Source organism: Haliotis rubra, unplaced genomic scaffold (assembly GCF_003918875.1).
Source record: "Haliotis rubra isolate DU_JTF1 unplaced genomic scaffold, ASM391887v1 Scf111, whole genome shotgun sequence".
NCBI lineage: Eukaryota > Metazoa > Mollusca > Gastropoda > Lepetellida > Haliotidae > Haliotis > Haliotis rubra.
In genome coordinates this window covers 2,008,133-2,032,221 of record NW_025765015.1, presented here as the reverse complement: position 1 = coordinate 2,032,221, position 24,089 = coordinate 2,008,133, and the positions used below count along the sequence as shown (strand labels likewise).

At 43.4% G+C, this 24,089-nt stretch overlaps 1 protein-coding gene across 2 annotated transcripts in view; it reads left to right on the top strand.

Moving 5' to 3' along the window:
* The window catches only part of LOC124288178, a 92,737-nt gene that overhangs the window by 26,256 nt on the left and 42,392 nt on the right, over positions 1 to 24,089 (top strand). Inside the window, exons 8-21 of one of the 2 annotated variants that reach the window (XM_046724768.1) lie at positions 4,027 to 4,204; positions 6,825 to 6,976; positions 7,992 to 8,203; positions 8,681 to 8,795; positions 8,997 to 9,063; positions 9,661 to 9,886; positions 18,604 to 18,725; positions 18,941 to 19,144; positions 19,513 to 19,706; positions 20,720 to 20,845; positions 21,978 to 22,110; positions 23,147 to 23,260; positions 23,644 to 23,754; positions 23,882 to 24,041. In XM_046724768.1, coding sequence (XP_046580724.1) covers positions 4,027 to 4,204; positions 6,825 to 6,976; positions 7,992 to 8,203; positions 8,681 to 8,795; positions 8,997 to 9,063; positions 9,661 to 9,886; positions 18,604 to 18,725; positions 18,941 to 19,144; positions 19,513 to 19,706; positions 20,720 to 20,845; positions 21,978 to 22,110; positions 23,147 to 23,260; positions 23,644 to 23,754; positions 23,882 to 24,041 — 2,114 coding nt within the window. The remainder of the gene's footprint in view (positions 1 to 4,026; positions 4,205 to 6,824; positions 6,977 to 7,991; positions 8,204 to 8,680; positions 8,796 to 8,996; positions 9,064 to 9,660; positions 9,887 to 18,603; positions 18,726 to 18,940; positions 19,145 to 19,512; positions 19,707 to 20,719; positions 20,846 to 21,977; positions 22,111 to 23,146; positions 23,261 to 23,643; positions 23,755 to 23,881; positions 24,042 to 24,089) is intronic. The other variant, XM_046724774.1, reaches the window with a different exon arrangement.

The window sequence follows — 24,089 nt, the reverse complement described above, 5'->3', positions numbered from 1 at the left end:
ATGTTGATCAAGTCGGTCCAGACGATGAACACCATGGTGCGTCAACTCAGGATCTTTTCGTCGCCCAAGTAATACCAGAAGTTACTCCGGCCGTGGACGGTCCCGTTATTGAAGATCAGGTTTGGAACGACTGGCGTCTTCCACCCCCCAGCCGTTCCTGTAAAACCGTCAACCGTGGGTGGACGGTTGGGTCTATACTGGGAGAATTGGAGAGCACTACAGGATGACTACGTCATAGAAGTATTACGAGAGGGCTACAGTATCCAGTTTCCGAATAACCTAAACCGATTGTCGCTTATCTCCATCAGAAGGGGCTAAGTAGTGCCTTCTACCTAGACGACGGCATCCAGGCACATCAAGATGCAGATCAACTCAGACTACAGCTGCAGTTTACGATCAACCTGCTGACACAGTTGGGCTGGCAGGTGAATCATCAGAAGTCGGAGCTGGAGCCGACCCAAGATCTACAGTTTCTGGGCATCAGATTCCTGACGTTAGAGAACCACATCCTGGTACCAGACGACTGATGGCAGAGCATCCAATCGTGCATACCAGACGCCCTCAACTCTCCACTAGACTTAAGAACGTGGCAGCGACTCTTGGGTCTACTGACGTCGGCGCAGGCTCTCAAACGCAGAGGAAGATTGCAACTTCGACCTCTACAGAGGTTCCTGATAGCTCATCTAGACGATGTCCAGAAGTTCACCATCCCACAACATCTAAAGTAGTACCTGCTTTGGTGGACAGTAAGATCGATTGTTTGCGGCGAAACCTATTTGAGAGAGCCAGAGTACGATCTTCATCTCTACGCCGATGTGTCCCTCCAAGGCTGGGGGGCACATCTCAACGACGAGGTTCCAGTAGGGCAGTGGTCACTAACAGAGAAGAATCTGCACATCAACCAGCTAGAACTGAAAGCAGTAATAGAAGCAGTTCTATAGTGGGCGGCGCAGTTAGAAGATCCGATCCTGATGATACACACGGACAACTCCACGGTGGCTTTTTACATAAATCTGCAAGGGTCCACGAGATTTCCTGTTCGACATCGCAGACGAAATCAACCTGAAGATGAGGGCTTGCCACATCCCAGGGGCAAAGAACATCCTAGCCGACGCCCTATCCCGACCAGTACGGCCGTCTCCCACAGAGTGGAAGTTACATCCAGAAGCGTTCGAGTAGGTAACAACTCAACTAGGCCGTCCCCTCATCGACCTGTTTGCAACCCGTTTCAACCAGCAGGTGACAACGTTCATCTCGCCAGTGCCAGACCCGCTTGCATGGGCTGTCGACGCCTTAGCCATATCTTGGGAGGGAATGAAGGCCTACGCCTTCCGTTCCTGCTACCTCAAGTATTACGCAAGATCAACCAGACAAGGGTGCTACAACTGATTTTGGTAGCGCCTTATTGGCCAGCGAGACTATGGTTCCCAGACCTCATTGATCTTCACGGCGAACCAGTTCTACGATTACCAGATTGGCCGAACCTACTCGTCCATCCTCACACCATTCAGTGTCACGGCAACCCAGAAGCGTTCCAGTTACACGTATGGAGCATATTACGTACTGCTTGAAGAATCGAGGTTACTCCACTAGAGCAGCCAAGGCTGTGACCTTGGCCCTACGAAGATCTACACTTGTATGATGACAAGTGGAGAAGTTTTGACCAGTATGCTGTTCAACAGGGGTTCACGGCCAGAAAGGTGACACATCCAAAAGAAGCAGAATACTTTTGTCATCTGAGGTCCACTAGACATCTGAAGGGCTCTACACTGTCTACATACCTTAGGGCAATCAGCTCGGTCATCACCATGAAGACAGGGGTGAAGTTGACCAAGGTGCCTGAACTAGTGGCCCTGCTGAGATCTTTCAAGTTGGAAGATCAACAACAGAAGTTCAGAGCACCAGCATGGGCCCTCAACATAGTGTTGCAGCACCTCATCAGTGATGTATACGAACCACTGATGCAGACGACATTTGAGTTATTGACTCAAAAGACAATATTCCTCCTCGCCTTGGCTACTGCTGCTCGGATGTCAGAAATACACGCCCTTGACTTCAGCCGTACAAGATTCGACACGGGAAGAAGGGAAGCAGTCCATCTAGGCCTTAGATGGGACTTTATAGCCAAGAACCAGTTACCGGGCCAACCGGATCGTCAGTTCTACGTTCCGGCATTATCAACAATCCTGGGTCCAGAAGACACTCAAGATTTATCTTTATGCCCGGTCAGAGTGCTGAGAATCTACTTGCAGAAATCTGCTACGAGAAGAAGGAAGTTCAAGTGTCTATTCATCCAGCTATCCACCGCCTCGGCTGTACAAGTATCCTGTACAACGATCTCCTTCTGGATCAGAGCAGTGATCCTAAGAGCCTATAAAGCAGCAGGGTTAGAGCCTCCAAGAGCATCAAACCCACATGAAGTTTGAGCTTTGGCCTCGACACTCGCCCTACATGGAAACTGCTCTATATCATCTATAATGGAAGGCTGCTTTTGGAAGTCAGACACTGTCTTCGCTAATCACTACCTGAGAGACATCTCCACAGAAGACGTATCTGGGATACACCAGTTCGGCCCTCTAGTCGTAGCGCAACAACTCACTGTACCGGCCAGACGTTGAAGAAACTCACCTTTGTCACGCAGATTCGTTGACGCCAGGCAACTGTCTGCCAGGTCCATGTTCCCCTGACTTACGAGATAAGTCAGCGCATGAATGATACATAGACTCAGTTAGGGTAATGTTCTTGCCTTAACAGATGGGTCGCGATTCCAGTTTCGCTAAAGTTTTTACCGTAACATATTGGGTCGTTGCAGATATCTAGACAACCAGGCGTCTAGTATACTAAATCCACAAAACTTAAGAAGTTTACTTCTAATACGAATGTATAAGAAGGTGGTCCCCCCGACAAGCATCAAGAAATATTGAAGTTAGCCGCAGAAGAAGAAAATACCCAGGGGGTATATATATCAAGTGAACGCTGACATAGATACAATCATACAGGGAATCCTGTTAGGTGGTTGACCCACCACCGATTCCGTCGGATTCAGTAAGCAAATAAGCATGAGTCAGGATAAGGAAAAATAAGTAATTTTTATGATAAAATTGATATTTTATACTTATCCTGACTCATGAGATGAAGCCCTCCCAACCGTCCCCTCTCACCACACGGGTTTCCGGGTTTTCCACGGGTGCGTGATTGTACATTCGCTTCAAGGGAATTGAAGGGATTCAAGTTTCCACTTGACCGTTCGGAAGAGAGGATGAGAAAGCAGTAAGGAAATAAGTCAGGATAAGCATAAAATATCAATTTTATCATAAAAATTACATAAATTTGAATCTATTTGACCCTGAAGTGGTGTGGGGCGTCGGGGGTAGCCAAGTGGTTAAATTATTTGCTTGTCATGCCGAAGAGCCAGGTTTGAATCCCCACATGGGTACAATGTGTGAAGCCCATTTCTGGTGTCCACTGCCGCAATATTGCTGGAATATAAAAAGCGGAGTAAAACCATACTCACTCACTTTAGTGGTGCGATTTTATGGTGTGTACAAAACAGGTAACTTTACTCGTGCCTGTCAGACACCATTTATCTAAACGAATTTAACTTGCCTTTGCTAATTAAATATGTTTTAAAACACCTTGTTGTAAGATAAAGTGAGTGAGTGAGTTTAGTTTTACGCCACACTCAGCAATATTCCAGCTATATGGCGGCCGTCTGTAAATAATTGAGCCTGGACCAGACAATCCAGCGATCAACAGCATGAGCATCGATCTTGGCAATTGGGAACTGATGACATGTGTCAAACAAGCCAGCGAGCCTGGCCATCCAATCCCTTTAGTCGCTTCTTATGACAAGCATTGGTTACTGAAGGTTCATTCTAACCCGGCCCTTCACAGGTTGTAAGATAAAGGATATCATTAGTGTAGTAATCTCTATTCCTAGAGTTTCAAATTCACCAAACCCATCTATTGCTTCCAAGTCTGTGAGCCCAGTACATTTTGTTGATTCAGTATTTTCCTGTGTTACAGGCTATCATTCACATGCTACAAGGACATGACATACAGGCTGCACTGAATGGTGCAATGAAAATGTCAGCTACAGAGCTCAAGAGACGAGCACATATGTTGAGGAACCAACACTTGACCTGGCGTGAGAGTGTTCAGAATGACAGTCACTCCACTGCTCATGCTGATATGCTGCAAGAAGGTAAGCACCTCCACTGCCACATTGAGGTAAGCACCTCCACTGCTACATTGAGGTAAGCACTTCCACTGCTACATTGAGGCAAGCACTTCCACTGCTACATTGAGGTAAGCACTTCCACTGCTACATTGAGGCAAGTACCTCCACTGCTACATTGAGGTAAGCACTTCCACTGCTACATTGAGGCAAGTACCTCCACTGCTACATTGAGGTAAGCACTTCCACTGCTACACTGAGGTAAGCACTTCCACTGCTACATTGAGGCAAGTACCTCCACTGCTACATTGGGGTAAGCACCTCCACTGCCACATTGAGGCAAGCACCTCCACTGCTACATTGGGGTAAGCACCTCCACTGCCACATTGAGGTAAGCACCTCCACTGCCACATTGAGGCAAGCACCTCCACTGCTACATTGAGGTAAGCACTTCCACTGCTACATTGAGGTAAGCACCTCCACTGCCACATTGGGGTAAGCACCTCCACTGCTACATTGGGGTAAGCACTTCCACTGCTACATTGGGGTAAGCACCTCCACTGCTACATTGGGGTAAGCACCTCCACTGCTACATTGAGGTAAGCACCTCCACTGCTACATTGAGGTAAGCACCTCCACTGCTACATTGGGGTAAGCACTTCCACTGCTACATTGGGGTAAGCACTTCCACTGCTACATTGAGGTAAGCACTTCCACTGCTACATTGAGGTAAGCACCTCCACTGCTACATTGAGGTAAGCACCTCCACTGCTACATTGAGGTAAGCACCTCCACTGCCACATTGCGGTAAGCACTTCCACTGCTACATTGAGGTAAGCACCTCCACTGCTACATTGGGGTAAGCACCTCCACTGCTACATTGGGGTAAGCACTTCCACTGCTACATTGGGGTAAGCACTTCCACTGCTACATTGAGGCAAGCACCTCCACTGCTACATTGGGGTAAGCACCTCCACTGCTACATTGGGGTAAGCACTTCCACTGCTACATTGAGGTAAGCACTTCCACTGCTACATTGAGGTAAGCACCTCCACTGCCACATTGAGGTAAGCACCTCCACTGCTACATTGAGGCAAGTACCTCCACTGCTACATTGAGGTAAGCACCTCCACTGCTACATTGAGGCAAGCACCTCCACTGCTACATTGGGGTAAGCACCTCCACTGCTACATTGAGGTAAGCACTTCCACTGCTACATTGAGGCAAGCACCTCCACTGCTACATTGAGGTAAGCACCTCCACTGCTACATTGAGGTAAGCACTTCCACTGCTACATTGAGGCAAGTACCTCCACTGCTACATTGGGGTAAGCACTTCCACTGCTACATTTGGGTAAGCACTTCCACTGCTACATTGAGGCAAGCACCTCCACTGCTACATTGAGGTGAGCACCTCCACTGCTACATTGAGGTGAGCACCTCCACTGCTACATTGAGGTAAGCCCCTCCACTGCTACACTGAGGTAAGCACCTCCACTACAATGTGGCTAGCCTCACTCTATAACATGAACATCTCATTATCTGTTATGCATGATTATGATATAAGTTAATTGTAAAGGGTTTTGATAAGACATCTATCTATACATTTGTTCAAATCTGGGTGAATTGCACCTAGGTGCATTTTTTAACATAGGCCCAACCCCACCATCCTGTATCCTGGTGGCAGCACCACCTTGACAGACAGGGTCCCACATACTTGGTGTATTCACTGTCAAGAGAAGCTCTGCAGTATCACATCTCACTTTGACTCCTCCTTCATTGATCTGCATAGGAAGGTGTTGCTTCTACATTACCTTTATCATCAAAAAAGTCTTGTAAGGTGTGTATTCTCAATGAAGGCGTCTACCAAGTCCTTCACCAAGAGGTATTCTTCGAAGGACATGGTGATACACAGTAAGAGGGTGTGGAGACTTGAACTGACTTCAAGAGGAGGAGACAAGAATTTTTCATATCAATAGTGCTCAGCTAAGATCTCTCATCATCTGTTTCACCCATTTGAGGGAGCGTCTGTCTTGGGCTTGCTGGCATGACAGACATGACACTTCTGTTGACTTGGGGCCCAGGTAGTAGTAGTGGTCTACATACAAACACCAAGTCCACTGCTTTAATTCACAAGACTACATGTTTAATGGATTGGTGTATGACATTCTGCACATGGGACAAAAGATGAGAATTGGATGGAAACTGTAATGGTGCCTATGATGGTAGAATTTCTTCTCCGACTGTAAGATGGACAAAGTCACATATGGCACGTTTGAGGGACACTTATTTAATCCTTTTATCAGTTCTACAGCGTGATGGGCTAAGAATTTGAGATCATCCATTACTCAATTGTCTTATGGAACTGTTTATGATTGGTGGATATTTTCAGTAACTACCAGGTATGAAAGGCAATCCATATTTGGGTTTATTGTCTAGCAGGTTTAGACAGCTGCATTGCAGACTTATACATTCTACACACTCTTCATTATGTTTATTAATATAGGTCCATACATCAAAGTATTTTGCTATTACATTTATACCTCCGTAAACGCAAATTGTATTTCAGACATGTGAATGAAGACAAGATGTGCTTGCGTCCATACCTAATTTCAGCTACAGTCAGTGACACGCATGATGTGTTGTAGGAGTGGGCCTGTACTGGGCTGAGCGACAGGCCAAGCTACAGCAGACCATTACCAACCCCACTGACAGGGAGATCGCAGCAACTATCTTGGCTGATCTACAGCATTCTCAAGAGGTGGAATTCCAGATAAAATTGTCGGATCTACACAATAAGGTAAATCATCGAAAGAACATAGGAAGATATGTTTTCGGTTTCAGTTTGACAAATTATCAGCAAGGACATTCATCACCTGATGTAGATACAAGACATGACTCATGGTATAATTAAAACGTACAGGCATTTCATAATTCAAACATCAAGGGGTTTTGAATTACCCAAAAGGTCTCATTACTGACCAAAATTATGTGTAAGAAAATGCTGGCTACTAACATGATACAGCTACATGCCAAGAGGCAGTCCTGGTGATAACACAATGATCAGCCATAGCAAGGGTCAAGGGAACATCTTCAAGGTGATGATGTAATAGAAAAAGGTCACAAATGACCTACCCAAAAGGCCAAGGTCACATGTCATTCATAGTTGAAAGCATTTGCCATTTATTGCCTGATAATATAAATTATGTATGTGACAGTTGTTTTGTTTGAAAACCTAAGTTGTGACTAGTAACAAGTGACACAGTCTCATGAAAGTAGCATGTGGTCATGTGACCTGTACAAGTAAGCAACTAGCCAAATTAACACTCAAGGTCATTCAGGTGCATACTGTGGTAGTGTGCAATTTAGTACATATTCATCCTTATGATGACCTCTGGAATACTTCTGTTTCTGGGGTTTATTCTTTGTATTGCCTTTCTGTGTACGAACCAACTCCATGTAAACTGTGTGTGTAAGACCTAGTCAATGTGATTGGCTGAATATGTGTATTGTATCACAAGTTCATATATCAATAGACAATGTATGGATACACAGGGAGTTGAGGACATTCCATACAACCCTCAAACTGTCCGACAGTGATTACCAATTTGTTACTATTTGGTTGATTATGCATCTACCAGTGCAAATAGTAAGAAGACAGAGGTTTATTTGATTGATTGAGTGAAGGCCCACTCAGCTTAGATCTGAAAGGAATACTCATGTAGAAGCAATTAGTAGTTTCCTAACATTGTATGATGACTTTGCACATATACAAAATGGCGAACACATTAAAAGACATTTTTCATGTCATCTAGACAGTGAAGGAACTTTGTCATATGGTGAGGAGAGAGAGTCGAAGTCAAGTGCTGGAACATTTTGACAACATAGCTTATGTAGTGCTTGGTGCAGTGGAGATTGGAGACAGTGAGAAGGAGTACATGGACGCGTTACAGGAGAAGTACACAGTTCTAGGTGATGCTGTGCTCCTGTTCTCCTTGACAGACCAGTACGGTGCAGAGTGGAACAGGTAAGTCAGGAGTGATACACCTGTAACACACTTGTTTCATATTTCAGGCATATTTATTATACTACCAAAACAGAAATGAGAATTGTTGTATTTCCTGAGTGATACTGTGGATAATACATGTATTCTTATGCAAGTTTATGCAAATCTGTCAATATGATTTGAACCACATCAACAGTGTCATTGGCATGATATGAGCAATACACTGGTGCATGTGACATCCACATATAATTCGGTATTTTGTAAAATCAGTATGACACTTATGCTTGTTTTTCAGTCTGTGTATATAAACTGGTGCCCTCCAGAGCACGAGACTCACATTTACTGTTGGTTTACTGGTTCCTGCCTCAAGGGGCAAATGCTGCTATGGGGACTGTGTGGTCTTCATGAGAGTACTGCATGACAGAGACACAGTAATGTTGTGGATCTAGGCTGAAAGATCAACAGATCTTGTTCTAGAAGTTTTCACATTTTGTTCAGGTTTTCTAACGATAGACAGCACAAGGAGCTTCAACGAGCCCAGAAAGAAGAAAAGGCCCTTAGGGGAGAAGGCAAACTAGAAGAAATGCACAGAATCATGGGTCCCAAATCCCAGGTATGCTAGAAGTGGGTCAATCTAAAATATTGCTATGTCAGTTACCAACAAATCAGTGTAAGACAAGAGGCCCAAGAAAATATAAACTATGTATCAAGGGAGAGAAATGTGAGAAAGGAGGCATGCTCTTTAACACATCCATTACATGTACCTCTTATTCCAGACACATCTTGTACTCAACATCTTTTTTCTGTTTCCAAGACCCTCCCCTCCCTGCAAACACTGATGGGATCACCTAAGCAGTTCACTGATGAGGCTGAAACAACTGGTAAAGTATTTCTCACACAAGGGTTTATCTAGTATCTAGATCTGCGGGTTTGTCAGAGGCTCGGAGGGGCATTGGGGTAGCCTAGTGGTTAAAGTGTTTGCTCGTCACACCGAAGACCTGGTTTCAATTCCCCACATGGGTACAATGTGTGAAGCCCATTTCTGGTGTCCCCCAACGTGATATTGCTGGAATATTGCTAAAAGCAGCATAAAACTCTCACTCACTCAGAGGCTCGGAATTGACTCTTCTTGCTAGTATCATGTTAAATCTGTATTCATAAGCATGGCTGTGAATGTTGATGATAATCTACTGCAGGAGCCTATCCCTTGGTATATGATGACAGTTAAAAAGGAGAAAAGTGTATACAGTGTATTATTTTATTAGTCTAACTGAAGTATAAATGAAAATGATTTTATTAAAAACTGAACTATCTTTTGGTTATATGTGGCAAGTGCCCAGTAAATGTAAATGTCATAGATTTAAAGGTCAGAGGTCGAAGTCATCTATCTGCCCACAACAATCTACCCACATTTGTTAGTTTTTTTAATTGAATAATAAAAATGTGGCCTTATAGTTGATTCATCCACTGTAATACAGTTCCAGCAATCAATCTTCTGGCTGATCTTGTCACTCGATATGACAGAGAGCAAGACAGTCTTCTCAGATGGCTGAAATCTCCTGCATCAAAGGACCTTACAGCAGCCAATCGGAGGCTACATTTGCTTTATCTTCATCTGGAAACATTATGTGCAAAGATGGAGACTGACCATGAGACAGTTCTGATGGCTACAGGTCTTCTGGAGAGAGTCTGTGCAGGTCACAGGTAGGTGCAGACACGTGCATGTCGTGATGTCTTTCAGAGAGTGTGGCATCAAGGAAATAGTGTATACAAGTACTGAAGTACAGGCGGTATTCATGACTGGTTAAGTAACTGTGATGGGATCCAAGGCTGAATTTGGTAGAATTCTCAATTTGACTAGCATTTTTGGCAACAAACTCACAGTAAACAACATTAATAAAATCATTCTGTATATTGCCACATATGAGGCATGTTTTTCATGCCTAGAAGTATTGGGATTTGAATGGGCAGATCCAGGACTTTTCAAAGAGGGGGTCGAACCCCCTGAACGCCCTCTCCCCTCGGCTCTGCATAGTCATTTTCAAGGGGGGTGGGGTTTTGAACCCCCTGACACACACACGCACGCACGCACACACACACTGGATCCGCGAATGACCTTATGCACAGTTGTCAGACACTATCGGCAAACAAAGTCTAAATAAACCTTGCTCAGATTACAATTGCCATACCAGCTAACGTAGTGAACAATAAACAGTCAGATTCAGATTCAGTTTATTCAGTAATTCTGGCCTTAAGGCCTACATTACAATTATTGTTGTTACAGAATAGTATGCAAGTCACGTGAACATATGGTTTCATACATGGTTACATTTATGGCTACGCACAGTAAAACATGTTTGAGATACATTGCTACAGACTTTATGGTCATAATATTCTTAGAATTTAACAAATTTGACAGTGAATGTTTATCTATAACAGTGTGTGAAAGAAATGGCATATACTTTTTTCGCAAACTTAGATACTGGGTGCATACAAACATGACATGGAACTCATCCTCTATAGCGCCTGTATTACAATTAGAACAGATCAAATCACTTTTACATTCTGTAGAAATACCATGTTTACGTGCCCTATTTACACAGAAATCATGAAAACCAATTCTTAATTTACATAAAGCTCTTATCAAAGATTTATCATGAAAATTTATAATATACAATTTTGGTTCTAGCAAAGACTTATAAGAGGCATAATATTCTAAATATCTACAAGTACTAATGGACATAGACCACTCTTGAATGAAAATATCACATAGGCGCTGTTTGAAAAGAGATATAAAACAGTCTTCATTGCCAACCCCTTGGGCAAGCCATACATAAGAAAATCCAGTAGAAAAGAGTAATAATCTAACATTAGACACCCAATTAACTTTACCAATATCATCTTGTGATTTCAAAAAAAGATAACACTGTTTAGGATACCTTAAGTAATGCATTTTTACCAACTTTAACCAATATTTAACTGCTCTTATTCTGCTGAACACAAACATATTACATCTACCAGTTTCTCCGTATATAGCCTTATTAGAAGCAAATTTACCTAGATTTAGAAAATGTTTGAAAAATAAACAGTCTCTGCCATAGGAGAGCCGGAAGTAAGCATCAGTGAAATCATCTCAACTTTTCCAATGTAATTTGACATTACAGTGAATTTATTGCATTTAAATCTTCACTACACTTCCATAAATACTGATGGGAACTATTTGTATATGGCCCATAAATATTGCATGTTTCCTAAACATTTAATTTTTCCTAATCCTGACTCATGCTTAATTGCTTGTCTCCTTCTTCTTGCGAATGATAGTGGAACACTTGAATCCCCTTTTGAAGCTCCCTTAAAAAAAGAGGACGTAAAATCACTCACCCAGTGTTACCTCCCTTAGGTATTTTGGCGGCAAAATCTGTCACATGACCAAACACGGTCTTCACTCTCTCCTTCTTCGCCCTAGAGGACGGTTGTGAGAGCGCCTGGGTCCCCTATACGGCACTATCCTTTTAATTTTAGGCCTTTACCACTATATTTAGCTGTATACGGCATTTATGAAGATATACCAGCAATATGGTTTGAAATTTTTGTCTAAATTATATGTTTATTCACGTTGTTGACATGATATTTCATCTTGTTTACAATTGATGAAAACTTGCATTCATTGCAGGTACCGGTTGTCTGCTGCTGATCCTCATCTATTATGTCCTAATTGCACTTCTACATGTTCTTCCAGCTTTCGCTGTAAACTTTGTCAGCATTTATCTGAAATTGAATTTAATAAATTTTTACTTATCCTGACTCATGATCTTTTGCTTATCTCCCTTTCCTTTCAGACTGGTAGTGGAACACTTGAATCCCTTGAAGTTCCCGAAGCGGCCATAAAAATACACTCACCCATGAGTTACCTCCCTTTTGCCCTTTTCCCGCGCAAACAAATATGTGACCAGCCTTACTTGTCACTCTCTCCCTTTTCGCCCAAGCGGATGGTTGGGCGAGCACTGGAGTCCCGTATACAGCATTATATCCTATTTATTTAGGTCCTATTCTTCAAAATTAAGCTGTATATGGATTTGGCAATAACTACTATGTATTATATGTAAAAAAATTGTAGAAATTGTCGTCTCTTTTTTTCATCGTTATGTAACTTTGTTTACATTTCATGAAATCTTGCAGTGTTTGCAAGCACAGGTTATCCATGGCTGATCCTCACCCCCAGTGCCCTTCGTGCATAAAACCATGTTCTTCCAGCTTGCGCGTTACTTATTGTGTTGATTTATCGAATCTTCAATTTAATCAATATTTGTGCCATGGATCGGGTGAGAAAGTCATCTCAAGTCACGGCTGATAAAACTGGAGATCAGCCCTCAAACCGTATGTTGCTTGCTACTGCTGAAGTTCATAATACTGGTGCGTTACAGGGGCAGTCTGCTAGTAAGGGGGCCAAGAAGTGATCGTCTACAACGCAGTTGACTCCGTCTCAGGCTAAGAAAAAGATGAAAAAGATGTCATCTTCTTCTACATCACAGAAGAAAGCATCTATTACCAGATCGGAGGGCAAATCTACGCGTGCTAGTAAATCAACGCAGCAGAAATCCTTCAATGAAGAGATATACCTCCACACGAAGTAGGCGTCTTTGATGACCCCCCTGTTACTTCTACCCAAAGTACCTATGAGATCAGCGACTCAATCGACCTCTACAACTACTAGATCGTCCCCTGCAATGGTCACAGCAGGCCAGCTGTTTGACGAACTACCACCTACTTCTCAACGGAGTGAAGTTGAGGCGCAGAACTCATCAGCGTTCGCGAACGCTTCGTCTACACCGCAGCAGCGTCAACCAATGCAGAACTTTGACCCGGGCGAATTTATGAATCAATTCACCAACCAGATGATGGCCATGATGGAACGTAGGTTCCAGGAAGAAGCGAAGGCTCAGGCGAAGCCTCTCAGCTACCGACATCGTGCGCAAACCTACGGACCTGCGCGAACCTACTCCTCATAGAACTATGTCTCAAGACTACGTTGGCGAACGTACACCTTTGCGAGGGTCTCCACAGTCGGACGACTCTGTCATCTTGGAAGAGGATAGAAGAGATGAGATGCCTACTCACAGTTCTACATCTGCGAACCCTCAACGTTTGAGAACATTGAAGGATCCATCTCCTACACCTAACCGCTCTAGGTCGAGATCTCATATCTCTCACAGACGTTTGCGTAGTCACTCATCACGAGACAGAGGTTCGCGAAGAGAGGGCTCACATCACAGAAGTTCGCGAAAGGTTACATCCAACAACAGACGTTTGCGAAGGGATAGCTCACCTCACAGGTTCGCAAAGAGATGTATCTACAGATAGAGGTTCGCGAAGAGAGCACTCTCAAGATAGACGTTCGCATAGGGAGGAATCTTCAGATAGAGGTTCGTGAAAGGATGATGAAGGTTCGAGAAGGGATACAGGTTCACAGATGGATGAGTCACAGAGACCTAGCACTAATATTCAGGAGACTTTGGACTTGCAAACAGACTTCGTCTTCCCAGACTCAGAGGTTACAGCGTGGATTGCCAACAGGTTGAACTTGGAGTCTCCTTCTAAAGATAAAGATTAAGTTTACACTTATAGGATGCGTAACGAAGACTTCGACTCCGTCACTATCCCTCCGATTGAACCTATATCCAAGGTTCCCTCTAACCTACGCACAGCTTTCGCGAAAGCATCCAAGTACCAGAGTCAGCACCTACCATCATTTAATGTGAAGAGATGCCCCTCTACATCATATGGATCCATTTACAAAGGCGCCTGAATGGGATGATAACATCAAGTTAGTCAATGACTCCCGAAACAAGATGTATAAAGTGGAAGACAAAAAGTTATCTCAACTTGATACTGCTACAAGCAGATCCTTCTTCGGGTTGGCCAGGTCCAGAGCCATCAATGAAGCATTGATCAACAAATTCCAGAACTCAAGTTCGGAAGAGGATAGAATGATATATTCGGCCCTCATAACACAGATGGGTACAATGTGTGAAGCCCATTTCTGGTGCCCCCTGCTGTGATGTTGCTGGAATATTCCTAAAAGCGGCGTAAACCAAAATCAGTCAGTCAGTCATAACACAGAAGAAGGACCAATACTTTTTATCGGACCATCTGGCATCTATATCTGCAGGTCTCACTTTACTATGAAGACAAGGGCTACTTGCATCCTGTTCATGGAATGATAGATTCACCCAACCGCTACTGAGAGCTCCATGGGAGGCGCCTACTATCTTTGGAGGACAAATAGAGGATGCAGCTAAGGAAGCTACACACGACTCTAGAGAAGTAATGATGATAAAATCCATAGATACTCTGGCTAACGTCATCCGTCATACTTCCCAAAAGTATAACAGCAAGTCCAAATATTCCGGCATACAGAAGGCAAAGGACAAGAAGTACCCCAGCTTCAAGGCGGCAAAGGATCTTTTCTTCGCCCATCCGGAAATTACAGAGGAAACTCAGGGAGAGGCCGCACTCAGGTAGATAGACGTTGATATCAAGGTTCGGGAACGACTGGAGTCTTCCACCCCCAGCCGTTCCTGTAAAACTGTCAACAGTGGGTGGACGTCTACAAAGGTACTGGAAGAATTGGGGAATACTAGAGGACGACTACGTCTCCCAAGTACTAAGAGAAGGATACAAAGTACAACTCAAGGCCACACCTCCGCTAACCCTCAGCCCGATGGTCTTCAACTGTGCAGAGGAACAGGCAGACAAACTACAAGAAGCCATCGACTCACTACTGATGAAGGAGGCAGTAGAGATAATATATCAGCATCATCTCACTCCAGGCTTCTATTCACCAATTTTTCTAGTACCCAAGAAGAACTCCAAGGAGAAGTTCAGACTGATTTACAACATGCACAAATTCAACAAAGACTATCTACTGAAACCAGAGAGGTTCAGAATGATCCAACTACCTCAACTCAGACTACTCATCCATCCAGCAGATTACATGGCCCGCATAGACCTACAGGATGCGTATCTACACATCCCTATACATCCGGAATCAAGAAAGTATCTACGATTCCTATTCAGAGGGTAGCACTTCCAATGGAAAGTCCTACCGTTTGGAATATCTTCGGCTCTCCGTGGCTATTCACACGAGTAACCAAGCCTATAGTCGCATATCTACATCATCGAGGTCTACGCAATGCTTTCTACTTGGATGATGGAATTCAGGTTCACCAAGATGCCAGTCAACTCAAACTACAGCTGAACTTCACAATCAAGTTGCTCACTCAACTAGGATGGCTGGTGAACCTTATGAAGTCAAAGTTGGAACCAAAACAAGATCTGCAATTTCTGGGGATAAGGTTTATCACAACGTATTGTCGTCCCAGAAGATCGTTGGGTCAAGATACAAGAAATGATTCCACCAGCAGTCATCTCTCCGTTAACACTACGATCATGGCAAGTTATACTTGGTCTACTAACCTCAGTGCAGGACTTGACTCGCACAGGACGGTTTTACAACTAAGACCGCTGCAACGGCTCCTGACAAAACATCTAGACAGCGTCGACCCTATCTTGCTGCCAGACAACCTCAAGAGGTATCTACTGTGGTGGACACACAGGTCGAACGTTTGGGGAGGGACCTATTTACAAGAGCCGGCCTTCGACACACATCTCTACGCAGACGCCTCGATGCAGGGTTGGGATGCGCATCTCAACAATCAAGTTTTGTCAGGAAGGTGGTCCAAAATAGAGCAGCATCTTCACTTCAATCTGCTGGAGATGAAAGCCGTGATCAACGCCTTACAACTATGGTCGAGCTCGCTGAACAACAAAATGCTGATGGTCAACACGGACAACTCTACAGTGGCATTCTCCATAAATCGGCAAGGATCCACAAGGTCTCCAAGCCTGCTACAGCTCACATTCCAGTTGTTCCACATCACGCAGGAAGCAAGGAAGCAAAGGCATGTCACATACCCAGAGCCAAGAACGTACTTGCAGATGCTCTCTCCCGACCACTGCACCCATCACCTACGGAATGGATGCTCCATCCAGAAGCATTCCGGCTCATCATAAGAGAAATAGGATCCCCTTGCATAGACCTGTTTGCCATGAGGTTCAACAAACAACTAGAGACGTTTGCCTCACCAGTTCCAGATCCTCAAGCCTGGGCAACAGATGCACTGAGCATATCATGGGAAGGACTAAACGCCTACTCGTTTCCACCCCCAATATTACTTCCAGAAATACTGTTGTAGATCAAACAGACACAGGTGCTACAACTGACTTTGGTCGCGCCCTACTGGCCAGCGAGAGGTATGGTTCCTAGACTTAATAGAAGATCTCGGAAGTCCAACAATCAAGTTACCAGATTGGCCGAAGCTACTCATATATCCGCACACCCAGCAAGTCCACGGAAACCCAACAGTGTTCCAGCTACACATGTGGACCGTATCAAAACATGTTTGAAGAAAAGAGGATACTCCGCCAGGGCAGCCAAGGCATTAACGCTAGCGTTACGCAGATCTACTCGTAACCTGTATGATGACAAATAGATGAAGTTTGAGACTTATGCAAGGCGGAAAGGCTTCACTGCGATGAAAGCTACTCATCCTCAAGCGGCGGAATATCTGTGTCATCTTAGACAGACCAGACATCTGAAGAGTTCGACATTATCTACATACCTCGCCGACATCAGTACAGTGATTACCATGAAAACAGGCATCAAGTTGACGAAAGTACCAGAATTACTTGCTCTGCTGAGATCTTTTAAACTGGAGGACCAGCCTGGGATCTGAATGTAATTCTACGTCATCTTACCAGTGATGTCTACGAACCACTAGACCAGACTACCCTCGAGCTGCTGACACAGAAGACTCTGTTCCTGCTTGCGCTAGCCACAGCAGCTCAAATATCAGAGATACATGTGCTGGACTTTGGTCGAACCAGATTCGACAGTGGGCAACATGCTGCAGTTCATCTAGGACTTAGATGGGACTTCATTGCCAAGAACCAACTACCTGGTCAGCCAGATAGACAGTTCCACGTACCAGCGCTATCTACAATCCTCGGCCCGCAGGATATAGAGGACCTATCCTTGTGTCCGGTCAGAGCCCTGAAGATATATCTTCAAAAGACTGAGACAAGGAGACAAAAATTCAAGCGCCTGTTCATCCCATTATCAACAGAGACATCAGCAGAAGTCTCAAGAACGACCATAGCAGCAGGACTTGAGCTTCCACGTGCCTCCAACCCTCATGAAGTCAGAGCACTGGCATTGACACTCGCTCTGCATGGAAACTGCTCCATCTCGACAATAATGGAGGGCTGCATTTGGAAGTCAGAGACGGTGTTTGCCAACCACTACCTCAGAGACATTGCTACCGAGGACGTCTCCGGCATTCACCAGTTTGGGCCTCTCGTTGTAGCACAGCAACTAACGGTTCCTCAAAGGGGCTGAGTTGGAAAATCTCACCCTTTATCACATTGACTTGTTGATAACTTTACTAAAGAAAAAGTATTAGTTTGAAAGTCCATGCGCACAGTCTAGCACAGGCTAGCATGAATGATTAAGGATCCTGTACGGGTAAAGATCTTACCTGTAAGTGAAGGGGTCGCAACTCATTTAGCACAACAATTGACGGTTCCTCAAAGGCGCTGAGATGAATCTCACCCTTTTATCACGTGACTTCTAAAAGCCAATGCTCTGAATAGCTAGAGCTTTAGAGTCCATGCGCACGTCTAGGACAGACCAGCATGAGTGACGGACCCTGTACTTCTAAAGGACTTACTCGTACATGAAGAAGGGTCGCTTCTCCACTTGATGCAAGCATCAAGACATGGAGTTGCATAAATCCACACATAATGTCAGGAGAAATCTGACAAGTTGTGGTCCCCCCCAGACTCATCAGAGGAAGCTGGAAGAAAGGATCAGCACAGTGCCATAAGAAGTTCCCTCGGGGGGGTATGCAGGACGTAAATCAGCAAGCTATGAATCCAGAGTGGCTTGACCCACCACCAGTTCCGTTGGATTCTACAAGCAATTAAGCATGAGTCAGGATAAGGAAAAATATGTAATTTTTTTATTAAAATTGATCTTTTATACTTATCCTGACTCATGAGGTCAGCCCTCCCAACCTCCCCCCATGACACTCTGGATTCCCTGTAATCCGGGTGTCGGGCTCATATTCGGAGAGAGTGAAGAGCATGTTTGGTCATGTGACAGATTTTGCCGCCAAAATACCTAAGGGAGGTAACACTGGGTGAGTGATTTTACGTCCGCTTTTTTTAAGGGAGCTTCAAAAGGGGATTCAAGTGTTCCACTATCATTCGCAAGAAGAAGGAGACAAGCAATTAAGCATGAGTCAGGATAAGTATAAAATAATAATTTTAATCAAAAAAATTACATACTGGTATGTTTTTAGATGTGAGACTGACCAGGAACGACAACATGATCTAGCTGCCAGACGAGTACAGCTTCGCAGGGAGCATGTTCAGAAGGGTCAAGTCAGACAAGGCAGACAAGGCAGATCTAGAACTCCAACAGGTATTTGTAATAATTGGATGCATCTAATTTCTCCAACAGGTACACTGCCAATGTGTAGACGTATGGACTATGTGTGGTAATTAATACATATATGATTATGTTAGCAGGCATAATAAGGAATTATTCTGTTGGCTAAACTAAACAGGCTAAATGTTGTATTAGTTCCTTGTTTGTAAAACACCAACTTTGCAGTACAGACTTGTATCCCATTTCAGGTGATGTGTGTGTGTGGAGAGAGGCGTATGTCCAGGAAGTTTATTACCGCCACTGTGAGGAGCGAGAACGACTGCTGTCCCTGCTTCAAGATGAATCTCTCCGAGAACTGACTGAGGTTGCCGCAAACATGCCAAGAAGCGAGAGGGTGGAGAGACTAGCCCAGCTCCGAGTCAAGAAAGCCAAACTAGACTTACAGCATGCAGGTAACCAGGTCACATGAACCCTCCACGCTCCAGGGCATATCATCAGCCCATTACTTCAAAACCTGACACACTTTTGTTGTTTTTACGTCATGCTCCACCATCTATAAAGGTTTTCTGTGATGTCCCTTTACTGTCAACTTTTTGCTGAATTGTGTTTTTTCCATAGACATCAACCTCCTTCCCCTCCTTAACTATGTAATGTCTGGAAAGGTTGCTTTTCTGTTATTTTTAACAACCTGTGAAACTTCTGTTCATCTTGTAGGCATAAGAGAAGTTTTTACCATACTTTCTTGTTCCCACTGCTCAGTTCATCTGATTTGCAACCATTAAATCTCCCATGGTTTACCCTATATTGTTTGTGCACCTAGCTGACCTGCAGGACGAGTATACAGACCTCCTGGAAGAAGCTGCAGTACTACAGACAGTATGCAGAGCTGAAACACTCACAATGACGCACGGCCGGTCAGTCTTACCACACCAGGTTACTGCTGCCGTTCTTGTCAGTCTTCAGGTTCTGCAAGACACTGAGATGGCTGACCTTCTGCTGAGTCTGCCTCATCAGGTAACTGGGGGGGACTAACTTGCACCTTGAGTCACAGTTAGATAACAGCATGATAACAACCAAACAGTCTTGAAACAGAAATGGAGAAACTGCTGTGTTCTGATCATGTGTGTCTGTACAGTGCATCAATGCCTTTTTGTCATCTCATCATTACCTACACAATCAAACAGCTGTATTGACTTTGTTAGCCTTTTCTTTCTGGGATTCAATCCCATACCACTCAACCCAAAATGTACCTGTTCTTCCTCCCTGCCTCTGGTCACAGACTGAAGTTATCTACCCCTGACCTCTTCACTTCTTTCTCATCCCTCACAATGATAGCCACATATATTTACATTCTGCAAATATCCAGAATGTTTTCTCTTTGCGCATTCATTGTGCAGACACACAGGGATTCTACTTGCTGACTACTTCTGTTTCATTAAACAGCAAAATAATGGTAACATATGTACCTATGTGGCAGACATTAATTTAGTACAATGCAGTAAATATCACAGTTAAGGACTTCAAGATAAGAAGGTATTCAGGGTGGTATTAAATCTGTTGAAGGTAGTCAGAGGCATTGTCACGTCTGTTGAGAGCACTTTGGCACTATTTGGAAGTGATAGGAAGCACGACAAGAACTTATATGAGTGGACTAAGCATTGCAATGTATTGTGGCATGATGAGATATATACCTGAATTTCGATAGCAGGATGTGAGTATACTTATCCTGGCAGTATGGCTTATGATCATGCTAAACACTGCTGAGAATGTGGTGAAGGATTCAGGGACAGATAACTCCTGTTGGTAGCCAAGGGCTCCCCAGAAGATTAACAGGCACATTTTGGGTTCTGTGTTATAGTATACAAGTCCAGAAGAAAATTACAATGTGTTGTGTCAGGATAAGTCATACTATAAACATCCAAATGCATTTAGTTTTGAATATTATGTAATTGCTTGATGTTTGAAGGTAATCACTGTGTTTCCCATGTGTGAGAGTTGGTACAGGTGATGATGTATGTTGTGTACAGTGTGAGGAGGAGCTGACAAGGCTGTGGCATGGGGAGAGTGACATCAGACAACAGAAGACCACATGGAATGTGTACAATGTGCTCACAGCCTATGAGGGAGAAGCAGATGACAAACTTGTGCTGGAGGTAAGACAAACTTGTGTTTTGGAAACAGATTTAGTTGTAAATAATGACTTTGAATGGTGTTAACCATGAGCTCCTAGGGACAGAAACATATATATGGAGCCAGGTGGTAGGGGTTCAGGTACATAGACTGGGCTGCTCTGTCCACATTCCACCTTGCGCCTGCCTGGGATCCTGTCTATCCATACAAGGAACAGGTTGTTGATATTACACAAAATACTACCATGGACTTCCTGTAAAATGTGTTTAACGGTAACTCTTTTGTCATGAGTGTCAAAGGTCAAGGTCATAACTATGAAAGATGAAAAAATGGTCTCTTATTACTATCTCAAACAAGTTAATGCAGCTTGTGAAGGAAGCAATGATAATATGCTCATCAAATGTCAACATGAGAAGGTTGTCAGTTGTGCTATACTCAAAGCCATTTTGTACGGCCTGGACTTGTTATTGTCAACTTTTGCTGCATGGTTACAGGTATGAAGGTAGATATTGGTAGTGAATCCTGGTTATTGTTCACCTACTACAATCCCATGTCTTGATTGCATTGGGGTCACTTTTTGATATTCAGGTGTTCCAGCACAACAAATATCTATCTGACAAAAATGTTAGACATATGAGGACTATTTGAAGATTAAAAACTCTACATTCACACATTCAATCCATGGCATCTTCAGTCTACACCATTGCTACCTACCCTGGCTGTTACTGTCTAATCTCAGTTATCCCTTTTACATAAATGAAGATATTCCTATTCAACATTTCAGGAAAGTGTGCATTGGATCTTGTTTATATAGCATTCTCAAGAAATACCCAATCACTACACCTGCCATCATGCAGCTGAAATACCCAATCACTACACCTGCCATCATGCAGCTGAAATACAGGTCAAGCAGTAGTATGGAACAGATCTATTTTCATAATAATGCACACACAACTTCCATTGTTTATTCAATGTACCAAAAGTCAAGTTTATGATTTGGATGGGTATATTTTACGGCCGCCTCCCAGGTGCCCATGAGTATGCCTATATTAACATGAACAACATAAGTACCTGCTTGTCTGTTCCATTCACGTATGATGAGTTGATGGCGGGTAGTGGGGTACATGCTGTCATCCTAGAATGCTTTGCTTTCAGATGCTAGATGCCAAATACTCAGTGTTGAGAGAACAACTTCTGTCGTCTGCAATTGATGGCGGAACAACCACCAAGGCCCACAACACAGACCTACAGGCGCTCAAGGCAAAGGAACAAGCACTGTGGAAGAAAGGTTCATTATTTACCCTATGAATGTCCTATAGGACTGTGAGACCAGATGATAGCTAATCGTGTCAAATGGCACATCATAGTCTGCTTAGCAAATTTTAGCCCCAAGCCGAATTAATTGGAAGAGAAAAACAACATGAACATAAAGAATTTCTGGATTTCATCTTCTTTATATTCTTTGATACAATGTGTTGGAGCCTGTTGTGGCCCAATCTTCAGGTAAAACTAATAAACAGGACCCGAAAAGTTGTATCAAAGAATAAAAAGAAGATGAAATCCAGAAAATTCTTTATGTTCATCAAATAGCATCTTCTAAAATGCCAATCAAGCATCTAGAAAAACAACAGTTTGGAAAATAGTGTTCTCTCCTATTGATGGACATTTGATAAAACAGTTTGAAATTTCCAAGTGATGAACTGCCCTCGTTTATTTTTTGTATTGTATTAAATTATTAATTTACAAATTTCATTTGTCTAGAAAATGTATCATTTTTTATAATTTTGTTCAGTGATTGCATTTGAAACCATATGTTTTCCATTTGTCTTCAAACCTTTTAGAAGCATGTCCTGAATGTCCACAGATATGGATATAGATATAGATTTTCATGCACATTTGGCAACAACATCCTGAATGTTTTTAGACTTCGGGACAAAAAACATTTATGAAATGTGGGTTTCAAGCATGAATTATATGTTCACATTTCTGGTCATCTTGAACTCTGACTGCAGCTGTACAGACAGTTTGTAGCTCTGTTCATCATGATGAACAGAGACAAACTCTGAATAAAGGGGACACAAGATATTCTGAAACTATTTGCAACTGTGTACTGCTGATGTAGTGGTATTATATTGATGAGGAGGGCTTGTTTGACTTACTTGTAGCCTTCTGTAGTTGATGCAGTTGCCTATTTAAAGTGTCAGTTTCTGATAACTGACTATATACAAGTGTGTTGTCAGTACGTGGATGTTATAGCATCAGGACTAAAGTAATGCTGTTACTGGTCCAACAAATATAGCTAGTGACTAATGTTGTTTGTGCAGGTGATGTGGCTGGACTGGACCAACTACTCACTTTGACACTGAGTGAGGGTTTGTCTGGCTTGATGGGACTTGACAGACAACAGTTTCACAATAAAATTTCTTCAATCAGAGCAGGTATTTCGGACAGTTCTCTTCAATTTCTCATTGTCAGATGCAGAATTGGGTAGCAGGAAAGAATTGTTTTGTCAACATTTGAAGGTTTTAAGGTTATAGGTAGAATTCCCCTGACAAAATACTGAAGTGAATAGTTTCTAGTCAGAACATTCTCAGTACATTTGTCCAGCCCCCAGTCCAGGTAACAATTTGTCATGACCTCCAATACATTTTTTATGACCCTCCATCATTAAACAAACCTCTTTCGTAGTGTCAATTTATCATGTATATCCTGAAATATCAATGGTCTGTGCATCCTTTAATAAATTGCCAATCCCTAACTAAAAGTCAAATTGGAGCAGTAGGTATTCCTGTATGCAGGCCAGAATGTTCCATGTTTCCAGAAGCAGGTAATGTGGTGATGATAGAAGAGGATCCCAGCAGTACCTCAACAGTGTCTGACCTGCTGACCCGTTACACGCAGGAGAGGATGTACATCACAAGTGTTCTGCAAGGTAGGCATGACAACAACACTGTCAACTCTAATGCAGTCTCAGACACAAGTTCACCTCCTCTCCCCTGATTCTAGCTGTTTTTCAAACCAGGCCTATTAAAGTGTTTGTGACTGCTTGTTGTTGTCAGGCAAGACAGGAGAATGTATGACATTACCACACAGAATAACCCTGCTGGCCAGACTATACAGAGAACTGAACGTTGTACTGGACACTGGACAATCTGGGGCATTTGAGACAGCTGCCATCTCTGTTGGCCTGGCGGAAAGACAAGACAAAACTCAGTATCGGTAAGTTCATGTCGGCAAACTTTTCACACTTTCAGTTTTCAGAACTGT